Source organism: Callorhinchus milii, unplaced genomic scaffold, assembly GCF_018977255.1.
Source record: "Callorhinchus milii isolate IMCB2004 unplaced genomic scaffold, IMCB_Cmil_1.0 Scaffold2, whole genome shotgun sequence".
Lineage (NCBI taxonomy): Eukaryota > Metazoa > Chordata > Chondrichthyes > Chimaeriformes > Callorhinchidae > Callorhinchus > Callorhinchus milii.
This window is the reverse complement of record NW_024704743.1, coordinates 74,847,029-74,874,895: the sequence shown is the minus strand read 5'-3', so window position 1 is coordinate 74,874,895 and position 27,867 is coordinate 74,847,029. Positions and strand designations below refer to the sequence as shown.

The window sequence follows — 27,867 nt, the reverse complement described above, 5'->3', positions numbered from 1 at the left end:
AGGACCTAATCGGCCGCTCTGATCTGCTCCGCTGCCCCATTGGAGGTGCGGGATGGACACCGTTGGATCAATGCCTCACATTGGGCTACTTCAGGGGGAGTATTGGGCGGAATGGTTTGTCTGGCGTGACATGCGCAGTGGCTGTGAGGGCCGTTTCCTGGGCGACGAGAGGCGGCGGCGGTGAGGAGGCTGGAGCTGTGCACAGTACACACGGGGGGGGGGGAGAGGCTGCGCTGTAACGGTCAGGGCGGCTCGCGTGAGGAGTCACTCTGCAGCGCCTGAAGCCCGGCCATGGTGAGTGCCCCAAGCTGTGGCTTTGTTCAGTCCCCAGGCAGGGCAGGGAGGGCAGGGCTGGCGGGGCAGGGAGGGAGGGCAGGGCTGGCGGGGCAGGGCAGGGCAGGGCTGGCGGGCAGGGCAGGGCAGGGCAGGGCTGGCAGGGGAGGGAGGGTAGGGCTGGCAGGGAGGGAGGGCAGGGCTGGCAGGGGAGGGAGGGCAGGGCTGGCAGGGGAGGGAGGGTAGGGCTGGCAGGGAGGGAGGGCAGGGCTGGCGGGGCAGGGCTGGCAGGGAGGGAGGGAGGGCAGGGCTGGCGGGGCAGGGCTGGCGGGGCAGGGAGGGCAGGGCTGGGCAGGGCTGGCGGGGCAGGGAGGCAGGGCTGGGCAGGGCAGGGCAGGCCGGCCCGGGGCACTGTCTGGGCCTGGCCTGGCCTGGCTCGGCACTCCCCGCATTGAGGCTGTGAGCCTCCGCTTTCAGTGCGTGAGGCACAGCAGATGCTTCACTGGGTTCAGTAGTTAGCGCGGAGTGAAGGCTATAATTAGATTTAATATTGTATTCAAATATTGGTCAGCAAATCCCTCCCAATAAAATCCGTCCCTCACTCCGTGGTTGTTTATGGGACATTGTTGTGCCAATTTGCAATTGGCTGCTGTGTTTAGCACAACAGTCTTTACATATTTTACATATATATATATATATACACTTTACATATATCCTCTGAAGCACTTTGAGACGTTTCCACAACGTGATAAGTGCTATACCAACTGCAGAGGTTATTATTATCAATGCAACAACATCCTCAATTAAGATGCAGCAGCACTTGCTGTGGTCAAAAGATGCTGGCGGCGAAAGTTTGGGGCTGCGAAAAAACACTCTTGTTGTAACTCAAGTGAGAGCCCAGACTGGAAAATAGAAGCGAAACAAAGGATTGTTTCAAAGCTTTTCTGCGGTAAGCGTTTGGAATGGGAAGAAACCTAGATTGCAAAGCCAGAATGAAGTTTAAAGTGTTTTTAAATAATGTAAACAAGCAGAAAGTGATGAGGTCTAAGAGTTAAAACCAGTTCAGGATAAGTGAGCGTATTGCAAGGTGTCAAGAGGACAATTAATTGAAGACAGAATGTAAATCATAAAAAGTGTGATCCCATCGATTTTTGTAAGAACCATGTAAAGGAGTAGGCAAAAGTACTAAAGATTAGATCAGTCCTTTAAGATACAAATGGGTAATAAATATTGCACAGAATCGGGAAAATGTAAACATGTTAATGAACTGTGAATCCAAGTTGAATTTCAGATCCAGTCATTTCAATTCAGGAATCTATTAGCTATGTAGAGGACAGTGAGTATATCTTATGGGGGGAAAAAGTTAAGAATTGAAATTTTTATAGAGCATCTGAATTATTTAGCATAAATTCTAGATTAAATTAATAACAACAACAAAATTACATTTATAGAGCGCCTTTCACGTCGGGAGGACGTCCCAAAGCTCTGAACAGTCAGATGTCGGAGCTCGAGCAATGGGGGAGGGGTGGTGTAGGGGTGAGGGAAGGCAGACAGGTGGGAGGGAGACCAAAGGCACGGTCGAAGAGAAGGGTCTTGAGACCGGCCTTGAAGGAGGCAAAGGAGGAAGTGAGGCGAAGGGACCGTGGGATGGAGTTCCAGAGTGTGGGGGCAGAGAGGCTGAAAGCTCGGCCACTGATGGTAAGGCAGGAGACATGGAGCAGACCGGGGCCCACTGAACGGAGTGAGCGGGCAGGTTGGTAGGGAGTCAGCAGGTCAGAGAGGTAGGAGGGAGCAAGGCCATGGATGGCCTTAAAGGTGAGGACGAGGATCTTGAACTTGATCCTCTGGGGGATGGGGAGCCAGTGGAGTCGGGCGAGGGTGGGAGTGATGGGGTCACGGAGCCTGGTGCGTGAGAGTACACGAGCTGCAGAGTTTTGGATGACCTGCAGCTTGTGAAGGGAAGAGTTGGGAAGGCCGATGAGGAGGGAGTTCCCGTAATCGAGCCTTGATGTGACGAATGCGTGGATGAGGGTTTTGGCAGCCTGAGGGGTGAGGCAGTGGCGGAGTCTGGCAATGTTGCGGAGGTGGTGGTGAGCAGTGACGGTCATTGCGCAGATGTGGGGGAGAAAGGACAGTTCAGAGTCAAACAAGACACCCAGGTTCCTGACTGGCTTAGTGAGGTTGAGTGTGCAGCCGTGGAGGCTGATGCTGCCAGCGCCTGGCAATCAGGAGGGCCTCAGTCTTGTTAACGTTGAGTTGGAGAAAGTTGGCCCTTAACAACTAGTTAAGGTTAAGCTTTGAAATATTGTTCGGACCGGATGCTTCGGGAAAGCAATTAATCTCCTAATTTTTTCAAAACTAGCATAAAACATGAAGTCAGCAATTATGGAACAGTTAGACTACATATCTGTAGTGGGGAAGTGCTAAAGAGCATTTTATGAGATCTAATAATCCTATAAAATCTTGCATTTGATATATCATTTTACGTATTGGCAGGACATATCAAAGCACTTCACAGTATTTACTGTAAATTGTAAAGGCTATTTTTGAACGAATGTTCATATATAAAGTGCAGAGAAATGCCTCTGATGGACTCAACAAGATTATTGAGTGAGGAATTGAGCCTCGCAACCTAGGAAGATCTTAATTCAATCACTGGTCTTTGCTGAATTGATTCATTCGTTCCAGTTTAAGAGTATGAATACTACTGCAGTTTGCCTCAGTGCCCCTTGTTAGGGACATGAATATCACCTAGTTGTCTCTCCTGATCTCCATCCAGTGATCTCTCATGAACACTCGGAGAAAAAGGATTGGGTTTGTCGTGAACATAAGGAGAGAGGGATCGGGTTTGACTGCCTTGCTTTCCATGGTCATATAGCTGTGATTTATGTACATACAGTAAATCCTCGGGTATCTGGAATTCGGATGTAACTGGACCAGGCCGGACACACAAAATTTAACAAAACAAAATCCCCAGGACCGTTACTCCCACCGGCCACTCTCCTAGCAGCACCCACCTCGCTATTCTACTGGCAAGGGACCGACTTTGATTCAGTTTGAATCCTGAGAGAAGCTTATTTGCTATCTTCTGCTTACACGATTCACACAATTACACTGCCTGTACAGACATTTGTGGTGTCCTGTAGCATATTGGTTAGAGCACTCGACTCGCAAGCAGGTTTAATTCCCGGCAAGGCAAAACATTAGGCAAGTTTCCTTACTCTACACGCCTCTATTTACCCAGCAGTCAGTAGGAACCCGCTTGTTAGTCGATTGACGGATCGCTTTTCTGGGAGCTATAATCCTTTAAAAAATTCTACGACTGTTTGTGGGACACTGATGTCCAGCAATTGGCTGCTGCGTTTTGCCCACAAAATATACAGTTAAATCACTTTACAGTATCGTCTGTGGAGCGTTTTGAGACGTCTTGAAGATGTGATAACGTACTATATCAAATGCAAGGATTTTTCCGATGGTTCCGGCATTGTAATTACACAACCAGAAATTCTGGCTCCCCAGATCAGACCTTACTCCCCCACAACCCCCCCCCCCCACCACACCCCCTCATTGGTCACGCACTTCCAGGCTTACATGTGAATAATAGCCACTGAACTGGTGTATCTGACCTGGCATTCATGTTCCTTTAGAAGAGAAAGGCAATCTATCTTATTCAGAAAAAGGAAAAACGTTGGAGATTTGGAGCTGAAGTGCAGAGAATATAATGAATTGTTAGCAAGGGTTAAATTTAGAAACAATGAAACCTGCATCAACTGATGTTGTTGTGTATGTGACATGAAGCTCAGTTAATGTATGTGTACACATGGCTGAAATCTCCTGGTTATTTGTGGTATCAAGTGATCTTCATTCAGCTCCTTCATGGGATGAATAAATCCTGGAAGCCAATATTCTGCAGTCCTCAAAACGTGCAACATAAACAATATATGAAAGTGTTCAATTATAATTCTGTATAACAGTTTTAGTTTTTTTCCCCGTACTCCTGATTTTGAGATTAAGTTTCAAATTTAAATGATTTGCTAAATGTTGAACATTTATTTTGATAGTTCAGATTTTTTTTAAAATTGTTTGTTTTAGGCTGAACTAGGGCTAAATGAACACCATCAAAATGAAGTAATCAACTACATGCGCTTTGCTCGTTCAAAACGAACAGTGAGGCTGAAAACTGTTGACTCCTGCTTTCAGGACCTTAAAGACAGCAGGTGAGAATATTGCTTGATTAGAAGAAGCAACACGAGGCAATGTTTGTGTATCACAAGGTGAAGAAAGCCCTTCGGCCCATTTGATCTCGTCCATCCTTCTACCCTACTGTCCACCCATCACAGTCATCATAATTAACTGAGAGAACTGTTCACTGCAACAAAGTAAACTGAACACTGAATTCTGAACGTCAGTTCCTCTGGGCAGATATGCCCAAGGTGTAGCTGCACTTACCTCCACCACAATAAATTACCTTGAACATTCAGTCTGCTCACTGGTCAATTAACTATTGGCAGGACCTTTCACCTTGCCAATTAGATACTCAGGTGTGAGATATTGAATATTCAGAGGGAGGACCTTGAAACGGTTGCTGATCTTGCAACCAAGGGCATGAGTTCAGGGTTAAGCCCAATGTTAATGTGGCAGAAAGCAAAGTGAGGTACCTTAGGCTCTATGAGATATTGTCAACTTTACAAGAGAGATTTTAAGTGTTTGTACTTCTAACTATCTACGGATATTCACACAAGTTGCCTCCCTGGACTGGTCTAAGCAATTTTCATTAATGGCCTATGTATAGAAAGCATATGAAGTCCCAGAGCCTGAGCGGAATTACTATAGGACCATATTCTGAAGTTTTAAAGTTCTTGTCTGAGTATAATAATATTCCTGTCACGAGCCATATCCCATGAGAGAAAATTTAACATTATCCTTGTGGGGAAAGTATATTTGACCATTAGGATGCCAATATGTGACATGTTTTACCAGACACAGGTTTCGCACCATAACCTCATCTGTCAGGATCGCAGCAACTGACACGACTGCCTCTCCTTACCCGCAAAGAGGAGCTCATATAGTAACATTGGTATAACTGAAGGCAGTTGTGAATATCCCAGACATGGGAACAGGATCCATTGAAGTTGGACCTGGTTGCAGTTTAAAAGGTCCCTGAAGAATTACTTAATCTGTTACAAATGCACTCTGAAGGAAAAGGTTATTGGGGAATCCGAAAGAACTACAGTACAGTACTTGAAAGCTTTAAGAGTCAGTGCCTGATAATTGTCCTTGGTACAGTCCCTTGTGGGAGATTGTTGTTCAGAGGATAATTTTACTTTCCCTGGACACTGCAGAGGCGCGTATATTTATTTCAGCAGCCCTGTTGTGGATTACAAGACAGCCATAATGACTTTTCATTGTCTTTAATGGCAGTATACAAACTCTGCCTTTACAGCTACCCTTTGCTGAAACTCCATACCACAGTCCTGTCGCCTCCTTTGCCTCCTCAAAACCCATCTCAAGACCCTCCTCTTCAACCGATCTATTGATCACCTTCCTTCTCCCCCCGCCCTTCTTGCTCCCGAATCCTGACCCCCAACATGGGGCCGAAACACTGACTGTCCAGCGCCTTGGAAGATCCTCCTGACGTGAAAGGCACTATACAAATGTAATTTTGTTGTTGTTGTTTCCTCATCCCCACAGCGATTTCCTCAGCCTGGTTCCACTGAATATTCAATTGATTTATTTTGCAGCCACCTGGGAGAAAATTGCAACCAAATCCATTAAGTCCTCCGAGATGTCAATTGGCATGGAAAGCGCTATATAAATGCAAGTTGTTATTGAATTAGCAGGGGATATTCCCTTCATTGTTGAGGAATGTCACCCTGATTTTCAAATCAAACCTCAGCATAACCTCATCTGTCACAGTTTCTGACAGAAAGCATCTGCACTCCACCGAACTAGGAAAGAGCAGCACAATGACAGAGAAGAAGGGTACTGTTCAGTCGTTTCATAGTACTTAAAAAAATCTAATGGTTATTGTCACATTTTAGATTTAAAGGGATTCAATGTGATAAATGAGAAATATTTAAGATTAGCTAAGATATTCACTATTTTGGATAAATCTGGCACTGTGGCAGCGATCGACCTAAAGATTCCATACAATAGACCTAAAAAAAATCTATTTCCAAGGCTATCTATTTTTATATCACCATCTGTCCACCCCACAAAAAACACATTGGTAACTATTTCCAGGCTTTAGCTCTCAATACAGAATGCTCCCCTTCAGCCTGTCTTCTGACTTGAGGTGTTTATGAAATGCTCATCTAGAGCGGCTCTGGGGAAAAAAGAGATAATTGATTTGCGCTCTTGAATTGTTCTCCATTCAGCCTCTTAGTGACTTTTTGTATGTGCCAGGCTGACAGAAGACACGTTCACAGTGGATGAACTGACAGAGATGTTAGATGGACTACAGGTTGTGGTTCACAGTGAGGTGGAGTCAGAGCTCATCAACACTGCCTACACTAATGTGCTGCTTCTACGCCAACTCTTATCTCAATCTGAGAAATGGTACCTGAAACTACAAACAGATATCTCTGAGCTGGAAAACAGGTAAATCACTTTGGAGTCATTTTATTTCAAAGAGAGTTGTAAGTTTGTTTGAAAAACAGTTCATTCAAATTTTATTGTTTGTAATCTAGACATTGAAATGTATTTAATAAGTAATAATTGTTTTTAATGTTTTGGACATTATAAAATTAACTATCAGCACATTGATACTTGATCAACGGATTTGAATAGCAGTGTGCAAGGCCCTGCAAAAGCTCTTGCTTGGTGTTGCCCATGGGCACGTCATAATATATATGGAATAATAACTAGTATACCTTTTGTTCAGACCTCATATTCAATTCTCTTTGTATTATCCGCTCTTGTTTATTTTATATATATTATATATTGTACCTTTGAATTTCAGCTAGTCATCCAATGGAGCAATTCAGTATGCTTCCTTCAGTATTTTAGGTGTGATTTTCCTTCCCTTCTCTCTTTATTTCCTTGAATTACTCAACCCAGTGCCACCTTTGTGAGGTTATCCTCTTTGGTTCTTCAGATTTTTAAGTCTTCAGCCAATGTTGTAAGAGACCTCCAGACTCAGATTTGGCATAGGATTTGACCCTGTTGTAGGGCTTCTACTTGAAGTCATAGCTATTTAAAGCATAGTGAAGAGGAACAACAGTTGCTGCAATTGATTTACCAGATTAAAACGCACCAAGGTTAAAAAAACCTGCTATCAAATGTTTATAATGCTGAGGACTTGCACCTTTCATTCACAGCAATTACTGTTCATTTACAGATTAAATTACACTTTGAAGGGGAAATAAGTATAATAATAATAATCCTTGCATTTGATATAGCGCTTTTCACATCGGGAGGACGTCCCAAAGCGCTTCACAGAACACACTGTAAAGTGAATTGACTGTATATTTGTGGGCAAACACGGCAGCCAATTGCGCACAGCAATGTCCCACAAACAGTCGTAGATTGAAAATGACCAATTTATTATTGTTTTTGGTTTTGGAGGGATTATTATTAGGCTCTGTGTGGAGTAAGGAAACTTGCCCAAGGTTTCGCCCTCTGCCTGGAATTGAACTCGGGTCTCTCGCTTGCAAAGCGAATGCTCTACCCACTGAGCTACAGGACTCCAGAGGGTGTTCCTTTCCTCAAAGTACTTCTATTAGAAGTTAAGAAAAGTGACTGGAGTATAATTTGCAATATTTCTTAGTGGGATTCTTTAATTAGGAAACTGAATTGTGCAAATGGCAACTGCCCCTGGCAACTAGAAATATGTCATAATAATCAGCAAGAGCTCTGCCCTGAGTTTATCTAGGATTGACGGGAATTGTAATGTGATCAATGCCGTTCAAATTGCTGCAACCCTAAAGTAACAAAACAGTACTTTTCCTATATGGCAACAAATACAAGATCTGTGAATTGCCTCCTTTCTTGCAAGGCCACTCTGGTGTCATGTGTTATGGGAAGCAGCAAAAGTTTTTAAGATGATCATTCAGCATCACACATTGACCTTTACCGTAGCCATTAATCACCAACAGTTACCATTTTACATTTATATAGCCCCTTTCACTTCGGAAGATGTCTCAAAGTATTTTACAGAGCTGACTGGGAGCACGATCTGGGGATGGGGGCAGCTGAGGAAGGTGAGGGATGGGGTCGGGGGGATGGTGACCAAAAATATGGTTGAAAATCAATGTCGAAACTTAAGCTCTTTCTGAAAATGTAAGTCTCTAACAACTATATTCTTCAATCAGCAATGTTTGTGAAATATTCAAGCAGGTTAACCATTAGCTCTCTTTTCTGGGTCTACGATGTCCTTAGTTACGTATTACAGTGTTAACTCATGAATTATCTCAATATACTTTTAAAGATGTTTTTACAACAACAACAACAAAATTACATTTGTGTAGAGCCTTTCATGTCAGGAGGACGTCCCAAGGCGCTGGACAGTCAGTGTTTCGGACCGGAGCTGGGGGTCGGGATCGGGGAGGGTGGAGGGCAGGGAAAGCAGAGTGATTGAAAGCACGGTCGAAGAGGGCCTTGAGATGGGTCTTGAAGGAGGCAACGGAGGGGGGCGAGGTTTAGGGACTGTGGGATGGAGTTCCAGGGGGTGGGGGCAGAGTGGCAGAAGGCCTGCCTGCCAATAGTGGGGAGAGCGAGGCGGGGGACATGAAGCAGGCTGGAGCCCACTGAGCGTAGGGAGTGGGTAGGATGGTAGGGAGTTAGGAGGTCACAGAGGTAGGGGAAGCAAAACCATGGAGGGCTTTGAAGATGAGGACCAGGATCTTGAACTGTATCCTCTGTGTGATGGGGAGCCAGTGGAGTCGGGCAAGGATGGGAAGGGTGGAGGCAGAGAGGTACAGTTGGGTGTCATCCGCATACATGTGGAAGTTGACCCCATGTCTGCGGATGATGTCACCAAGAAGGAGCATATGGATATTGAAGAGGAGGGGACCGAGGACAGAGCCCTGAGGAATGCTGCATGAGATTGTGCGGGGGCTAGAAAAGAAACCATTTGTGGAGATGAAGTGGAGGCGGTGTGAGAGATATGATCTGAACCAGTCAAGGACAGAGCCGTGAAGATTGAGGTCAGAGGAGAGGCGAAATGAAATGTACCTTAATTTCCAACAAATTAAGGTACATTTAGAAAGAAAATAGAACATATATTTTTATAGCGCCTTATCAAGTCGAAATATCAAAGAGCTTCACATTAATTACTCTCAAGTGTAGTAGACTGTTTGTAGGCACGTGGAGCAGAATTTGTATCAGAAAAGCTCTGAAAACAGTGATGAGGTGAATATCTAATTATCATGAGGACCTGTTGCCCAGGGCATTGGGAGAAACTTTTTTTGAATAGTGTTTGGGATCTTTAATGTCACTTGAAGACAGACAGATAAATATCATGTGATAGATGGTACCTGCAACAATACTATGCTCTCCCTACAAAACTGTACTGCAGTGTCAGCCCAGACAGTGAGCTCTGGACTATAAACATTCCAGCATGGGACTTGAATTCATAACCTTCTACCCCAGAGGCAAGAGTGCTACCATCCGAGCCAAGCTGACGTGTCATTTATTGGTCTGCTAATTTTCTGGTATGTCTTGTGATCATTTTAAGTAAATAAGTTACATTAGCTGCTTTTCAAGTCTATATGAACATACAAAAATATCAATTAAAGAGTTTCGAATTTTACACATTTTTCTTCAAAAAAAAATTCTGGATGCATCTGCACCTTGTTATTGGCACTTTGTACATTGTGTAGTTTAAGCTCACCTGCCCTTCTCACAATAGTATTCACAGTTGTATGCTGTTGTGCTTCTCTATTGTGCTCAGAATACGGTTTATGCCTTAAGGCATCTTTCCCACTTCTTTCTGAGTTAAGATGAATAAGAGATAAATATTTAATCATTCTTCTCCAATGTTTCTGGATTCTAGCTTTCCATTATTATTTTTTAAGTGGGCTAATACTTCCTTTCAGCCTTTGCTTGCTGTGTATCACTACCTAAACATTACTACTGTTTTACCGGGAAGACGGCACTTCCTTAGAGGCTGAGGAGTCTGGTAAGTTTGAAAACAACTTTTAAAATATTTTGTTTGGCCTTTCAATATATCTACCTTAATTAGCTTACTGTTCTAAATTTATTGAGGAACCTGAAAGCTCTGTAAAAAAAATCCTCAACTGAATTTGGACTTTACACATTCATGCATTTTGTAACCATAGCTATCCTATATTTCCAATACATGCTTAGTCTAAAGCTGCTAATAGAACGATATCCTTATGTCCAATGTCCACAGATAAATTCATCTCGTTCTGCCCATTTCTGAGGCAATAACCATTTTGGAGGAGGACCCTAACTAGGTGAAGAGGAATTTAAAATTCGTAGGAAAAAAGGAATCTGATTCAACTAATGAAGATTTACCACCTGGATTAGAACCAGCACTGCATGACAGGAAGACCTTTTTCTTGTTGCTGGATCCCATGCCTGTGTACAATGTATATCCCAGAAAATCTGACTATGGGTTTATCACCTGTGCAAGACTGATGTCATCTCAAAGCGTACTGGAGGAGCGTGTGAAGCTGCTTCATCACTTCATTAACAATCTATCAAGCTGTGTGCAGTTCTATGATATCCAAATGTCAACTAACCTGATAGCTTCCATATGTTAGCCCGACGCAGCTGATAGCATTCTCGCCTGAGTCAGAAAGTTGTTAATTTAAGCTTCATGTCAGGAGTTGGAACCCTGAGCTGACACTCCAATGCAGTACTGGGGTTATTTTGCATTTTTGGAGGTGCCATCCTTTAGATGAGACGTTAACCTGAAGTCCTCCATATAGTTTTTAAACGTCATTTCATTTGTGAAGTGGTTGTCTTCTGTGTGCAACCTTTGCTGCTTTGGGTGCAGTGTTACCTAATACCTCTCTAAAGTTTTAAAGTCCTTTGCAGATTGGATGCCTAAACTGCACAATTGACCTTGCCAGTTGAATTTTTTGTACACAGTGTTTTATGTATAATTTCACCGTGACCAATGAACTATACACAAATAAAATGTATATTTCAATACTTAATAATTAAATAAACATAATTGTAAATATTTGATCAATATCATCAAGCTTTTTCATCAACATAATCTTTATTTAGCCATCATTTCAGGCATAGGTTAACAAATCTTTAAGCACTTTCATGATCCTGGAAAAAAAACAGTCTTACCTCTACAGTGATTCAGCAAAATTCTGAAACTATCCTTTCAAATTTGTTTGATTTCTTTGTTGGAACTTCTTCTCCATGGTTTTCAGTGGCTTCATACCATCAGCATCTGTTCCCCAATTACTCTGTTAATAGTATTCTGTTATAATGTGCTTTACTAGAGTTCAGGTTTATTTTTCATGTGGAAGTCCAGTATACTTGCCATCATCCCCCATGATGGGCTTTCAGCCATTCTGCCCCCACCCACAGTTCAAGATCCTGGTCCTCACCTTCAAAGCCCTTCACAGTCTTGCTCCTCCCTACCTCTGTGACCTCCTAACCCCCTACCAACATGTCTGCTCCCTCTGCTCAGTGGGCTCCGACCTGCTTCACGTCCCCCGGCTTGCCTGCCCTACCATTGGTGGGCGGGCCTTCAGCCACTCTGCTCCCACCCTCTGAAGCTCCATCCTGCCGTCTCTCCGCCTCGCCCACTCCCTTGCCTCCTTCAAGACCCGTCTCCAGAACCTCCTCTTCAACCGTACCTTTGGTCATACTCCTTCCCCCACCCCCTGCCCTCCACCCTCCCCGATCCCAACTCCCAGCTCGGATGCAGCATTGCAGGAAGTATGCTAGCAATCAATAAAGTCATTAAAATCGTGCACACAGCTCTCTGACAGCCCAAAATGTGTACTTTTTCCGCATAGTTTTAACAGGGCCGTTGAGATATTTGACCAGGATGATTGCATTATAATGGGGTTATTCTCTAGTAAGTTCTTCTGTTCATAATAATTTTTAAAAATTAAATAAAAAGCTTTTGAACTGATTGCTCTTGTCAAAGCTAATTCTGGAGAAGTGGAAAATAGCAAATGCAAATCCCATTTTTAAAAAAATGTAGGAATGAACCAATCAAACAACAGACCACGGAGACTCAAGAATTGTAGGAAAAATGTTTGAAATGATGGTGTAAGAGACATCTTGATGTGCAAATGTTAATCAGAGCCAGTTAGTACACCTTTAGAAATGGAAGATATCACTTTACAAATTTATTAGATTTCTTTGAAGAAATTATAGACCAAATCTAGAGAAGGCGAAATGATGGATTTTATTTCTCTGGATTTTAGAAAGGCATTTGACAATATTGCACATGGACTACTGTGCAAAGATTAGATGACTTAGATGACAATGTATTAAATGGGCATAGAAACCTTTTGGTAATATAATTGCATGGCTAGATAGACCATTTAGTCTACTCTTGCCAATACTATCATTACGTTATTCTGCTGTGTGGAATTAAAAAGTAAAGTACATATTGATTGTCGATTTATTCCCACTTTTAGGTACGGTATGAATAAATCATTTAGAACTACAGTGCTTTCCCTCATCCCACAAGTGGGAAGATATCTATATATAATATATATTTCATAATTGGTTATGCATTGTATTTGCATTGTAATGCATAAAGTTGGCATTGCATGTTTACAACAGCTTATTTGATAGCTGTTATATGGCATAGAAATGTATTTGGAAAATCCTACAAATGAATTTGCTTATTAAAAAAATACTCATATGCTCATGTATTCTTTTCCTTTTTTTTATTTCAGAGAACTCTTGGAGCAAGTGGCAGAATTTGAAAAGGCAGAATTTACTTCAGGAAAGAAAGTGAGCTCAAATTAGTGTAAATGAAAGAAATTATTTATTATGTCTCGTTTGTTTTCAATGTAGGTGCACAAATTAACCGTGAATCCAGAGCATTCTAGCAAAGAGAAAATACACAGCATATAAATTTCATGGAAAGTTTCACACAGAACAGACTCAACAATCTCAACATTGACCTGGATTTGAAGCAGCAAGGTCTTGGTCCATAAGCTGCAATTCTATCCATATTATTATTTATTACTACGTTAGGGTGGCTCTCGACACAGAGATTTGTTAATAATAATTACCAATGGTGACTTCTTGTGGTAGCCTGAAGTATATCACAGGAAACTCACACTCTAAAGTAGATCAATCCGCAGATTGGAGTGACATACTTCCTGTGATATACAGGAAGGAATCTGACAATCTAATTTCAGACTATTTCCTTATTAAAATATTAAATTTTTAATGGCATTGAATACTGTGCTTAGATAATTGATCAGGAGCTCAGTAAAATAGCTACTGCCTTATTTGATGCCTGAACTGAAATTGATTGAATGCTTCGCAAATTAATTATAATCCTGAAATGGAACTGGACTGAATGGCACAGTCTAATTGGGCCCATTGAATATTATGCTACGTAATTCTATAAATTCTTTAAATAATGCTTTCAAAGAAAATTTAGTGTGCACTAGTCTAATTAGATGACATACTTTCCATTAATCATTATAGCTGTAGAATGTGATAATAGATAGGTTTGCTGGTGCTTGTTGTACTTGTTCTTTGAGGGGCAGTATTTGAAGAAACTTTCTTCACCAGATTGAACACATTAAACAAATGTGAACGTAATAGGAATATTTAGCCAAATGATCTTTTCTTATTCCATGCTCTAAATATATTGATAATGTGCAAAGCAGAGGAAGGTTACTGATCAGAGTGGAAAATCTCTTAAGAACAAAATAACATTTGTATAGCATCTCTCACGTTGGGAGGACATCCCAACTACAGAAATGGTTTATTATTATTATAGCACAATTGATAGTAATTGTTTCAAACATTTCTCAATGCCTGCCTTGACCTGCTTCAAGCTCACTATTAGCTGAAAACTGAGATTGAAGCATTTTGTATAGCAATGTTACCTAGTACCATAATATCAGGATTGATTTTTGTTGTTTTACTTTTGCACAGACAAACTCTGAAGCCATGAAGCCAAAGCTTGCTCCACTGAACGAAGGAGGATCATCTGGACTCTTAAGCAAGGTACAACTTGAAAAATGTTTGCTATTCAGGGGTAGTCAAAACGGTTTTAGCTGAATGGTGAGTCAGAATTTTAGCATTTCTTCACAGAATACAGTTCTGTGGCCCTACATCCTGTGGCCCTAGAACAGAGGGCAACACAATTTCCTGGCAAAGATTGGTAAAAGGAGATTGTATGCTACATGCCTATTAATTAGCAGATTTAAGATTTACTTGGCTCAGTAAAGAGTAACTGAATCAACTCATTTTACAACCAAGTCTTGGCCAGCACGAAGAAAAATATCACTTGATAATGTTTGCCAGATTGCTACCTAAAGCAAGCTATTATATGTCTTCAAAATCTATTTTCCAAGTTGCGTGAACCATGCAAAAACTTGTGCAGTATGAAAGTTGTGTAAAGCCTGAATAAATAATCTCTGCCGAGGAATCTGATTTGCAAGTTGTGTAAACCATGTGTCAACACATTTATCAACACTTTTGTATATAGGTGGTCTGAATTGTATAATTAACAACCAATCCTTTTGTTTGTTGAAACAATGTTCAATAGATTACACCTTTACAAAATATTAATGCCGCAAAATGACAGTTTGATAGATCAATCCTGGCACCTGGAGTCTCTACTCCCTGCAAAAGATTCCCTCCTCTTCTTATAATTACAGTACTTGGTATCTCCCAGTGCGTGACAAATTTAGAGACTGTAAAAGAAAGGAAAGTGAATAAATGAGGAGAATCTTCCAATGTAATCTAATTTAAGTAATCTAGGTTTTCAGTTTAAAAATATAATTGATGTTGCACTACAACTAACAAAGTATAATATCTGATTTGTTGAATTCAGAAGAAAAACTCACAGCTCTGTTCTTACAAGGATTTAGTTGAGTTGGAGTTGAGTTGAGGTTGGAGTTTAAATAGAATTATTACTTGTATTCCGGTGGAATATAGGCCACACTATCCCTCATGCGGTGGGAGGAAAGAGATTAGATATGTTGTACTATTTAATGTGCGTTAGTACAATAATACTATCATTTTATGTACCTTGTGCAGGAAATTGCAAGACTCCAAGATGAGAATGAAAAACTAAAAGCCAGGCTTAAAACTATAGAAACACAGGTAAAGTAACTGTGTCACGATGGTTGATTGTCAGTAACAAAAACAATAATAGTAATCCTTGCATTTGATATAACACCTTATCATGTCTTCGAGATATCTCAAAGCGCTTCACAGAATATCCTGTAAAGTGAATTGACTGTATTTGTGGGCAAAACGCGGCAGCCAATTGCACACAGTAGTGTCCCACAAACAGTTGTGGATTGAGTACCAATTTTTTTTAAAAGGAATTATTACCCCTGGAAAAGCGATCCACCAATCGACTAACAACTGGGTTCTTACTGCTAGGTAAACAGGCGTGTGGAGAAAGGAAACTTGCCCAACGTTCAGCCTGCCGGTATCACAACCAGGTCACTCGCTTGTGAGGCGAGTGCTATAACCACTGAGCTACACGATTGACAACAGGAAACAACAGGATAACAACTTGCATTTATATAGCACCATTCACACTGGGTAACATCTCGGAGAGCTGGATAATTTTCTACATCTGTTAGTTTTTGAATTGATTTCATACCAAAGTTTCTTGGCATAAATGCATAAGATGTAGGAGCAGGAGTAGGCCATTTGGCCCCTCAAGCCTGCCCCGCCATTTAATAACATCACGGCTGATCTTCTAACCTAATTTCATTTACCTGCCCTATCCCCATATCCCTTAATCCTTCTATTCCTTCAGAAATCTATCAACCTCAGTCTTGAATATGTTCAAGGACTGAACATACACAGCCTTCTGGGGTAGAGAATTCCACAAATTCACTACCCCTGAGTGAAGAAATGTTTCCTCAACTCAGTTCGAAAAGGCTGACCCTTAATCCTGAGACTATGATCCCTAGTTTTATATTCTCCAACCAGGGGAAACAGTCTCACGGCATCTACCCTGTCAAGACCCTTAAGAATCTTATAGGTTTCTATAAGATCACCTTTAATTCTTCTGTATTCTGGAGAATATAGGACTAGTTTACTCAACCTCTCCTCATAGGTCAAACCCCTCATCCCAGGAACCAACTTAGTGAATCTACGATGCACCCCCTTTAAGGCGAGTATGTCATTTCTTAAATAAGGAGACCAAAACTGCTCACAATATTCTAGGTGCAGTCTCACCAAGGCCCTATACAACTGCAGCAAGACTTCCCTACTCTTGTACTCTAACCCTTTTGCAACGAATGCCAACATTGCATTTGCCTTCCTCGTTGCTTGCTGTACCTGCATACTAACTTTTTGTGACTGGTGTACAAGGATACCCAAATCCTTCTGAACACTAACACAGCCTAGTCTCTCCCCCTCCAGAAAATAATCCGCTTTTCTATTTTTACTGCCTAGGTGAATAACTTCACACTTTCCCACATTATACTCCATCTGCCACCCTCCAAAAACCAATAATTAAATTGGTCATTTTCAATCTACGACTGTTTGTGGGACATTGCTGTGCGCAATTGGCTGCCGCGTTCGCCCACAAATATACAGTCAACTCCCGACGTGAAAAGCGCTATATCAAATGCAAGGATTATTATTATTATTATTCTTGCCCACTCGCTCAGCCTGTTCATTTCCCTTTGCATTCTTCGTGTGCTATCCTCAAAGCTTACTCTCCCACCTATCTTCGTATTGTCCTTGAATTTAGATATGTTAAGTTCTATTTCCTCATCTAAATCATTGATATAGACGGTAAATATTTGAGGCCCAAGCACTGATCCTTGTGGCACTCCACTAGTCACATCCTGCCATTCTGAGAAGGACCCGTTTATCCCTACTCTCTGTTTTCGTCCTGTTAGCCACTCTCCAATCCATGCTAATATATTGCCTTTAATTCCATGAGCTCTAATCTTATGCAACAGCCTTTTATGTGGCACCTTCTGGAATTCCAAATATACCACGTCTACTGGATCTCCCCTATCTAACCTGCTAGTTACATCCTCAAAAAAACTCGATAAGATTTGTTAAATATGATTTCCCTTTCGTAAAGCCATGCTGATTCTGCCTAATCATGTTATGATTTTCTAAGTACTCCACAACGACGTCCCTAATTAAGGACTCTAGAATTTTTCCTACCACCGATGTCAGACTTTCCCCATTTTTTTGTCTCCCACCCTTCTTAAATATCGGCGTTACGTTTGTGATCTTTCAATCACTGGGAATCATTCCAGAATCCAGGGAATTTTGGAAGATCAAAAACAAAGCATCCAGTGTCTCTGCAGTCACCTCTTTTAAAACCTTAGGATGCAGTCCATCAGGTCCAGGGGATTTATCGTTTTTTAATCCTATCAATTTCTCTAGTACTATTGCTTTACTGATGTTCATTTCTTTAAGTTCCTCACTAACATTAGTCTCCAGGTTCCCCTCTATTTTCGATAAGTTTTTTGTGTCCTCTAATATGAAGACAGAAGCAAATTTTTTTGTCTCCCACTCATCTTAAATATCTTAAAATGACTCTGCCATTTCTTTATTCCCCATTATAATTTCTCCTGTGTCTGCCTGCAATGGACCCACATTCACTTTTGATAGTTGCAATGGACCCACATTCTCTTTTGTGGGACACTGGTGTTAATTGTAATACCTGTGATTTCAGGCTACAAGTGCACTGGATGAAAAGTTGAAACTTGAAAAAACTGTTAAAGACCTGGAAAAAGTTCAACAAGACCAAAAGGTAAGGTAAATTTGTGATATGAAGATAATAATTATAATCCTTGCATTTGATATAGCACTTTTCACGTCTTCTAGATGTCTCAAAGCGATTCACAGAATACACTGTAAAGTGAATTGACTGTATATTTATGAGCAAAACACAACAACAAGATTCTATTTATAGAGCGCCTTTCACTTCGGGAGGATGTCCCAAGGCGCTGTACAGTTGGGTCAGGAACCGAGCAGGGGGGAAATGGTCAGGGTGAGCAGCCAATTATGCACAGCAGTGTCCCACAAACAGTGACCAAATTATTTGGATTGAGTGACCAAATTATTATTGTTTTTTTGAGGAATTATTAGCCCCGGAAAGTGATCCGCTAATCAACTAACAACCAGGTTCCTACTTACTGCTAGGTAAACAGGCTTGTGGAATAAGGAAACTTGCCCAACATTTCGCCCTACTGGGAATAGAAACCAGGTTTCTCACTTGCAAGACAAATGCTCTAACCAGAGCACTGAGCTGTAGTACTCCAGAGCACTGAGCTGCAGGACTCCATAGCAGCTTATCACACCACTGAGACGACTCAAAGTGCTTTTCAGGATTTTACCGTGAAGTGTAGTGACTGTGTACTTGTAGGCAGACAAAGCAGCCAATTTGCATGCAGTAATGTCCCACAAACTATCATGAAGTCCTAAAAATATTCTTGCTGGGTTGATTTGGTAGACGTTAAGCTCCGCATTGGGGCTTAAGTTCATAGATCAGGCTGACATTGCAGGACTTTACCGGAAAAGTGCTGCATTGCCAGGGCTATGGATGAGAAAACCTGAAGTCTTATCTGCCTTTGAGATAGATACTAAAGATTTAATGATGCTATTCAAAAAGAGAAGGCAGCTTTTAAGTCCAGACAAACAGTTATCCAAATAAGTTAGTCAATCAACTCATGATTGCTGTGATTAAATTAGCTGCAGTATTTGCCTACACACATATTCAATCACTACACTAGACAGCAATTCCCTGCAAAATTCTTTTGGGATATTCCAGTGTTATAGGTGCTGCATCAAAACAAGGATTAGTATTATTATCTCATAGAAATATAAACTTTTTCAGCACAATAGGAGGCTATTAGACTTGGAGCTCTGGAACATCGAGGTGGCTGGCACATCACAAGCTGCCCTGTATAGAAATGAAAATGTCTGTTGAGTCGTTGAAACACACACTAAGGCTTGGGATGACAGCTTCTGGAAAGCATTACCTGGAGCCTGTGTCTGGCAGTGGAATAATAATAATCCTTGCATTTGATATAGCGCCTTATCATGTCTTCAAGACATCTCAAAGCGCTTCACAGGATATACTTTAAAGTGATGACTGTATATTTTGTGGGCGAAATGCAGTAGCCAATTGTGCAGAGGGGTGTCCCAGAAACAGTCGTGGATTGAGTGACCAAATGATTATTATTATTTTGTTTTGAGGGAATTTTTCCCCCAGAAAGCAATCCGCCAATCGACTAACAACCGGGTTCCTACGTACTGCGAGGTAAACAGAGGTGTGTGGAGTAAGGAAACTTGCTTAAGGTTTCGCCCTGTCCAGGAGTCAAACCTTGTCCTCTTGCTTGCACGGCGAGCACAGTAACCACTACATTACAGGATGCCTCGCACCTGGGCACTGTGTCCTCTAGTATCTTAGTCACATGGCTATTCTTCATGTGTGAGGACAAACAGTGAGTATTGTCAGACTATTTGATAGCGGGAAGGATATTTGAGTCTGTTCCTACCCTCATCCAACATTTTCTAATCTCAGTCCCTGGATGGGGATCTTGAGTGGGATCTCTGGGTGACATTTTCCCTAGCTCAGTAATGTTGAGCTCAATTTTGCACTCTGTTTCTCTCTTAATTCTTAAACCATGTCCTGTGCTATTTGAACACTTTGTCAAGAGTGTACAGATTCTTCATAATTTTGAAAACTTCCAGTTTAAATATCTCAGTTTCCCCTTTACCAGCGAGAACAAACAACAACAACAAAATTACATTTATATAGTGCCTTTCACGTCAGGAGGACATCCCAAAACTATGGACAAATAGAGTTTTGGACCTGAGCTGGGGATTGGGGGTCGGGGAGGGTGGAGGGCAGGAGGGGAAGCAGGGTGATCGAAAACAAGGTTGGAGGAGGGTCTTGAGGTGGGTCTTAAAGGTGGCAAGGGAGGGGGAAAGGCGGAGGGACTGCGGGATGGAGTTCGAGAGGGAGGGGGGCAGAGTGGCAGAAGGCCTACCCGCCAATAGTGGAGCGAGCGATGCAGGGGCCGTGAAGCAGGTCAGAGCCCGCTGAGCGGAGGGAGTGAGCAAGATGGTAGGGGTTAGGAAATCACAGAGGTAGTCTTGAATATGTTCGAGGACTGAGCATCTACAGCCTTCTGGGATAGAGAATTCCATAAATTCACTATGAGTGAAGAAGTGTTTCCTCAACTCTGTCCGAAAGGGCTGTCCCTTAATCTTAAGACTGTGACCCTTAGTTCTAGATTCACCTGTGTGAGACTATTTCCCCTGATAGGAGAATCTAGAACTAGGAGTCACAGTCTTAAGATTAAGGGACAGCCCTTTCAAACAGAGTTGAGGAAACACTTCTTCACTCAGAGGCTGGTGAATTTATGGAATTCTCTACCCCAATAAGGATCTTATAGGTTTCTATAAGATCACACCTAATCCTTCTATATTCTAGAGAATATAGGCCTAGTTTACTCAACCTATCCTCATAGGTCAACCCCCTCATCCCAGGAACTAACCTAGTGAATCTATGCTGCAACCCCTCTAAGGCGAGTATGTCCTTTCTTAAATAAGGAGACCAAAACTGCACACAATATTCTAGGTGCAGTCTCACCAAGGCCCTATACAACTGCAGCAAGACTTCCCTACTCTTATATTCTGACCCTTTTGCAATAAACGCTAACATGCCATTAGCCTTACTAGTTGCTTGCTGTACCTGCAAACTAACTTTTCGTGACTGGTGTACAAGGACACCCAAATCCCTCTGAACACTAACACTATCTAATCTCTCCCCTCTAGAAAATAATCTGCTTTTCTATTTTCACTACCTAGGTGAATATCTTCACACTTCCCCACATTATACTCCATCTGCCACCTTCTTGCCCACTCACCTAGCCTATTTATATCCCTTTGCAATCTTTTTGTGTCATCCTCAGAGCTTACTCTCCCACCTAGCTTAATATCATCTGCGAATTAAGAGAAGACAGTTGCAATACTGAGAGCAGATTTCAGAAGACTCTGAATGCAAGCACCGAAAGTCTTTTTCCTTTCCTCGTATCTTAAATTTGTCATACACAGAATCATTGTTCACCCCTGTCAATTGCAATATCTTTCCTATTATTAGGTGATGGATCTAAAGAACTCCATGTGCAGCTATAATATAATTTATTTGATTTGTATTCTGCCCTCTCTCTGTCGCAATCGGGCATTGCATGTTGTGTTTTTACTGAAACCAAGTACTGGGCTGTTATGATTTCATGGTTATATTCTTATTAATCCATAGAATGTAACTGTTTCAATTGACACACACTCCCTCTTTTGACTGTTTCCTTCCAAAGTACTGTAATTATTTTGCACTCAACACAAATTGCCCTGCAGTTGCTACCACCACTCAGAAACCTCAGCCATACAAAGCCTTCTCTATCATCTGCAAACTTGGTGATTTCTTTTATTGATATACCTTCTTTTAAACTGTTTTCTTTTTGTATAATAGCACAACATTTTAATTAAAATGTTCTTGCTCCCTTTTGCCTCCTCGAATGACATTTTGGTATGTACCTATGCTTGTTTATTCTTTCTGCAAAGAGCAATTCAATACATATTTCCCTGTATATTGGTAAAATGTCAATTTTGCCAATTGACATTCATTTTTCTTATGAGTGAAGGTGAACATTGTGACCAGAAACCTCAAACTTTCTTTTAGCCTAAATTGAATACTAAGGAGGTGACTGATCTTGAGAAGACAGTGGCAACACTGAGGGAAGATTTTGAGAAGACTCTGAATGCAAGCACCGAAAGCCAGAAATCATTAGAGGATAATCTGATTTCTACTAAACACAACCTTCTCAAAGTACAGGAGCAACTAGAAATGGCTGAGAAGGTTTGTATTTGGAACCCCACCTTGTACATAAATTATATGTTCCTGTTGAAAACAAATGGGTAGGAAAACTGAACCATAAACAAATAATTACTCCCATCTTATATGCATATTAGAAAGCAGTGATTCAAGGTGACACAAAAAAAGGCATTGACATTTAATAATAATAATCTTCTGATATAGTGCCCTTTCATGGCATCTCGATGCACTTCACAGAATATATTGTAAAGTGACTTGTATTTTGTGGGCAAAACATGGCAGCCAATTGCTCAGAGCAGTGGTCCACAAATAAATGTGGATTGAGTGACCAGATTTTTTTTTTTTGGAGGGCTTATTCCCCCCNAGGAACATGAACAACTGTTTGACTAATACCTGGGTTTCTATATTTATCAATGCAGTGTGATTACAAACCATGATCATGGAGGCTAGGATACTCACTATTAACAAAATTAACAGTTCCATCATAGTCCACATGGTCAATCCTCATACATGTGTTACAGCCGAGCAGGTACAGTTGAACCTCAGTAATCAGGGCAATTCATGCTTTAAGGCACCTTTTCATACATTTTTTATTATTTGAAACTGATGGTGACCAAAATATTCAATTCACATGTGAGCTTACTTCAGTAATAAGGGAAATATCTTGAAATGTATTATAGACATTTAAAATCTCTGTATGCCAGATGTCCAATCTACTTAGATGCACTATTAACATTTTGGCAACCAGTGAGTTTTGCCATTTTGTTTGAAAGTTGTTCATTTGCAGATTCCAAGCACAATTCAGTTCTGCCATTTTAATTGTCTCAATGAAGTGCTGAGAAGAACATGGTGATGACCACCCAGGCAAGATCCCAAACAATGTGGCAACAACTTACATGTGCAAAGCAACTCCTCCCTCAGTATAGGAGGGGATGATCAGCTGAGTTTGGCCATTCCTTTGTATGAATGGAGTCCATAACAACAACAAATCTGTATGAACCAAGTCACCAGGCAACAAAACATCAGAGAGTCTTCTGCAGAAACAGAAATGTATTTCTCTTTTATTGGAACAGAAGTATTGTTGTTCGTCACACCCAATTGCTAAGCATCAATTAACAGAGTGGCAGTTTTTAATACACTCTAATAGTGACATTTCTTTATTTTAATGACAGGAATTGGAAAAGAAGTTCCAGCAAACGGCTGGATATCGTAATATGAAAGAAATATTGACAAAAAAGAATGACCAAATAAAGGAGCTACGCAAACGCCTTTCAAAGTAAGTTAATATCTGAATCCAAAAAAGAATGCGCAAATAAAAACAAACTGTCTTATCTACTATAATGACAAAAATCCTTGATATACAGGGTGATCAAAAAGTCGTGATACCATTACAATGTCTAATAAGTCTTAAAGAAATTAGTATTTTTTTTAGATAATACGGTAGTTACTACAACTTTTTGGTCACCCTATATGTTATGCTAGATATATAGAGGATTCATGACTGAGAAAGGATATGTTCAATCTTCCTCATTATTAAATGTTTACTCGTACCAAGCAAGCTCTCATCTCCTTTCCTGTTTCTCATTCGGATTTAAAGTGCCTGGAAAATACATAGGAAAGGAATATTTTGAAGTATTTTAAATGTAAAATGCTGCTTCTAGATATGTTCTAGGTAGTTATTTTCCAGTTTATGTTTTTATATATTTCCTGAGAAATCAAGATTTAAAGCAGCTTTTGTGAACGGCTGGTGTATGCGAACCCTAGCAATACTTTAGCTACGTTCTGATTCTTATGAAGTCTACCAAAACAGATTGCTAAGCAAATAACTTCACGCCAGAGAAAACAGTAAATGCTTAATTATTTAAATTGTTTAGGTAATTATCGCATTTGTGGAACAACTTCCAACACAGGTAATGGAACAGGAACAATAAAGTCCCTGGAAATTAAAAGGATTTAATGTAATTAGATGTTAAGAGAGATGGTTTGAAGGAATCTTTTGTAAATAGATGGAATAGTCAACTCCTGTGTGAAACTCTTCCTTTGTTACCAGTAGTGTTTGAGATTTGTGATTATTCCTAAAATGGAACATTAATATTGTGTGTTTGATGTCTTCAGGTATGAACCAGAAGACTAAGAACATTGTGTGACAGTTTTCAGCTGTTAAGCTGTGTCAGAAAGGAAACTTCAGAGAGAAAGTCCTACTACATTCAATCTGATCTCAATATTTTGGAGGATTTGTCAAAATCTTAGTCAGCGAGGCGCTATGTTTAACATTTTAATTTCACCCACATGTATTATACCTTTTATATTATATGTTCCTGGTATCATTTCATGGTAAAGAATATCACGGTAACACAATGATTATTTGTTGATCTCTGTGCATTGAAATGGAGCAGGAGTCATCCAATATCAGCACAAATCCCAAACACACTAAAGCCATTGTATAAAACGTGAATCAACAATATGTGTACGCAGGAGTCATTTCAGAGCAGTCACGCAATGCTACGGGCTCCAATTACTATGAAAATCATTGGATAAGATTACTGCCTTGTAATCAACTCCAAATATCCCAACAATTAATTTCATTTTTTTTCTTTTTATTTTTTTTCTTCTCAGCCATAAAGTACAAACTACATTTACCACTGAAATTGTTCTTAATTTCAAAGTAAAACAGAGTTTCACCTAAAGAAAATCTAGCTGACATAATCTGACTTGCACCCATCATTTAGATTAAATGCATTTTCACTATAAGTGGAATATCTAAGATCATTTGCTTGATACTTTCCTATGTAAGTTTGCTCTGTTGAAAGTACAGTATACTACATGACAAGAAAATGAATTAAAATTAAAATGTTACACCATTGTTGTAATTGAGATGCCTATTTTTNAAAGTTTGAAAAGGAAAAGCAGCTCCTCTGCTGTTATCATTAACGTTCGTAATATATTAACTGTTACTAGGAAAAGCCAGAGTCACTGAATTGTCTCTACATGTTGGTTTGAGATCAGATATTTTGTGTATTTTTTNGAGAAAACAAATAGCAAGAATGCTACTGGAAAACAACACAATAAAATTTACATTAATCTTTCACGTTGGGAAGACATCTTAAAACACTTGGTAATGTCTCCTGGCCACCCAAGCTGGGGTGGGAGTCAGCTAAAAGCATAGTACCAATTGAAAGCTAAAGCTGTAACAGGTAGGGTGGTCCTAGTTGACAAGCAGTGGGAAGCTAGCCAGACAACCTTAGCAGTGGCAAGCAAGTTTTAGCTGGTTAAACTACAGTGCACACTCTAGGGTCCTCAATCCTTGCTTCTTGGAAAGCTGCACCTAATACTTCCCAGGAATACTTCTCCAGATGGAGAGTATTCTGTTCAACAACAAATTGCGTTTATATAGCGTCTTTCACGTCGGGAGGATGGCCAAGGCACTGAAGTTCCAAAGAAACAGAAACTTCCATGAATACATGGAACTCTTTGGTTTGGATACTCTATAATAATAATCCTTGCATTTGATGTAGCCCCTTTCATGTCCGTAGGATGTTTTAAAGCTGTTCATAGGATTTACTGTGATTGCTGTTGAAAGCACGACCTTCTGATTCAGAGGCAAAAATGCTACCAATTGAGCAAGGCTGATGCTTAAATTGCCATTCAATGAAACATAGTTGATTGGCGTTAGACTTCAACTGAAAAATCTTGGCATTAGTATCCCAGTACAAGTATAAATATACCGACAAATACACAATATACAGTATATCTGGGAAATGATTTGAGACATTTCAATAATGTGATACAATGTTAGCTAGACAAATAGAAAAAATAATAAAGTAATAATGCTTGCATTTGATATATTGCCTTATCATGTCTTCTAGACGTTTCAAAGTGCTTCACAGAATATACTGTAAAGTGAATTGACTGAATGTTTTGTGGGTGAAACGCGGCAGCCAATTGGATTAAGCAACCACATTTTTTTTGAAGGAATTATTACCACCGGAAAAGCGATCCGCCAATCGACTAACAATTGGGTTCCTACTTACTGCTCGGTAAACAGGCGTGTGGAGTAAGGAAACTTGCCCAATGTTTTGCCCTGCTGGGAATCAAACCCCAGTCCTCACTTGTGAGGCGAGTGCTTTAACCATTAAGCTACAATACAATTAATTCAAATCTCATTCTGTGCTTTCAGGTACCATTCGTTTAAATTTAGGAAACATCTTGTCATGAAAGTTATCTCTCGTTCCACCCTGTTACGGTAACTAATGGGGATTAATAATAAACTGAAATTCAGATCTATTGCACTCTCTGAGTTCAGCCAATACTTGATCTGGCCACTGGATGGCACGCTGTGCTCAGTGATGAGACAACCCACAAGATTATTCGGCCTATTTAATCTCATCCTTTCATAAAACCGACCCTACTGTCTTCCCATCACAGCATCAAGCAATTTTTTTTAAAAATGAGTCCAGTTTCCTGGCTCAATCACCTCAGTAACCTGTTCCAGTAATTGATTATCCTCTGGGTAAAAGAAAAACTTAGCTTTGTAATCTAAACCTGCATCCTCTTGGTGCATACAAAAGTCTTTCTCATTTGCGTATAAAACATTATACATCTCTATAAGGTCCCCTCTGAGATATCATCTTTTATGACTGAAGAGGCAGTCCTAGCTTGTCTAAACGTCGCTCGTAGCTCCTTCCTCTAACACTGGTATCACCCTCCCCTAATGCCCCAATTAGAGGTGAGATTGCGTCATGGTGACCAACACTATCAAATCTCAACAGGAGATGAACCTTCCCAGCATTACTAGCTCAAGGTGTAACTGATAAGAACAGAACTACATTTGATCTTAGCCAAAAGGCTGAGAAGTGGTTTTGTATTGTATCCTTATTGTGCTCTTCTGCACCGCCTCTAGAGTCTAGGCAACCCCTTTATGTCACGGTGAGTTAACATAGATCTCATCTGCAAATGTAACTGCCTTACACAAGGCCTTAGAATCCAGGTCATTAATATAGAAGGAACAGCAAACATCCCATTACAGGACCCTGAGGCACTGCATTTAACGCCGCCCCCCCCACCCACCCCCCCCATTCCTAACAACCACCCTCTGCTTCCTTCCCTTCAACCAATTCTAAATCCATGTCTTGCCATTGATACCCAGTGATTTCAATTTGTGCAGGTCTCTCTTATCTGGTACTTTGTTAAACACCTTTTAGAAGTCTAGGTACAATATGTTTATGACTTCCCACAGTCAATTTGGGCCAGATCTATAGTTACTGAACACATGCAGCTATAGATAGTGCGAACCAAATTGTCCACCTGAATGCTGCAGGAAGAGCAAGTGCAGGCACTAAGAGGTAAACATTCTTCATCTACAGGGATTTTAGAAAGAACAGATCATGGATTTTACTTTTTACCTGGGTAACTCTAATGTTGATATCTTATTAAAGTATTTATAACTGCAGGAAGTACTATTTAATCCATTTCTATTTTGAGGTCAAAGAAATGGAGTAGCATTTTAGACTCCCTTTATTATTAAGGTTTGTTTTTGTTGGTCAGCTGGGGGTCTGATACTTGCAGAAACCCATCACCAAACAGAATCCCATGCATCCCACCTATACATGGAAATTCATGAA

The 27,867-nt window shown here is 40.7% G+C and overlaps 1 protein-coding gene and 1 pseudogene across 3 annotated transcripts; one reads left to right on the top strand and one right to left on the bottom strand.

Annotated features, from left to right (window-relative positions):
• The first annotated feature begins 120 nt into the window (after positions 1-120).
• Positions 121-25,108, top strand: lztfl1 (leucine zipper transcription factor-like 1). Of its 3 annotated transcripts, none has more exons than XM_007900833.2 (10): positions 121-294; positions 4,366-4,490; positions 6,679-6,873; positions 13,119-13,176; positions 14,341-14,412; positions 15,451-15,516; positions 18,077-18,154; positions 22,112-22,270; positions 23,419-23,522; positions 24,362-25,108. In XM_007900833.2, the coding sequence occupies exons 1-10, from the start codon at positions 292-294 to the stop codon at positions 24,378-24,380; spliced, it is 879 nt and encodes a 292-aa protein (XP_007899024.1). In that variant the 5' UTR covers positions 121-291; the 3' UTR covers positions 24,381-25,108. The 3 variants fall into 3 exon arrangements, with proteins under 3 accessions (XP_007899024.1, XP_007899023.1, XP_042188377.1); XM_007900832.2 differs by having other exon boundaries at positions 122-294; positions 22,094-22,270; XM_042332443.1 differs by lacking the exon at positions 4,366-4,490 and having other exon boundaries at positions 123-294; positions 22,094-22,270.
• Positions 25,109-26,967: 1,859 nt separating this feature from the next.
• Positions 26,968-27,104, bottom strand: LOC121848176 (annotated as a pseudogene).
• Positions 27,105-27,867: the final 763 nt, after the last annotated feature.

Bases quoted from the DNA above. Each gene is read 5' to 3' on its own strand.
- lztfl1 (XM_007900832.2), top strand. The intron at 14,413-15,450 runs GTACAACTTGAA...TACCTTGTGCAG, and splicing joins CATCTGGACTCTTAAGCAAG to GAAATTGCAAGACTCCAAGA. The intron at 18,155-22,093 runs GTAAGGTAAATT...ACTTTCTTTTAG, and splicing joins AAGTTCAACAAGACCAAAAG to CCTAAATTGAATACTAAGGA.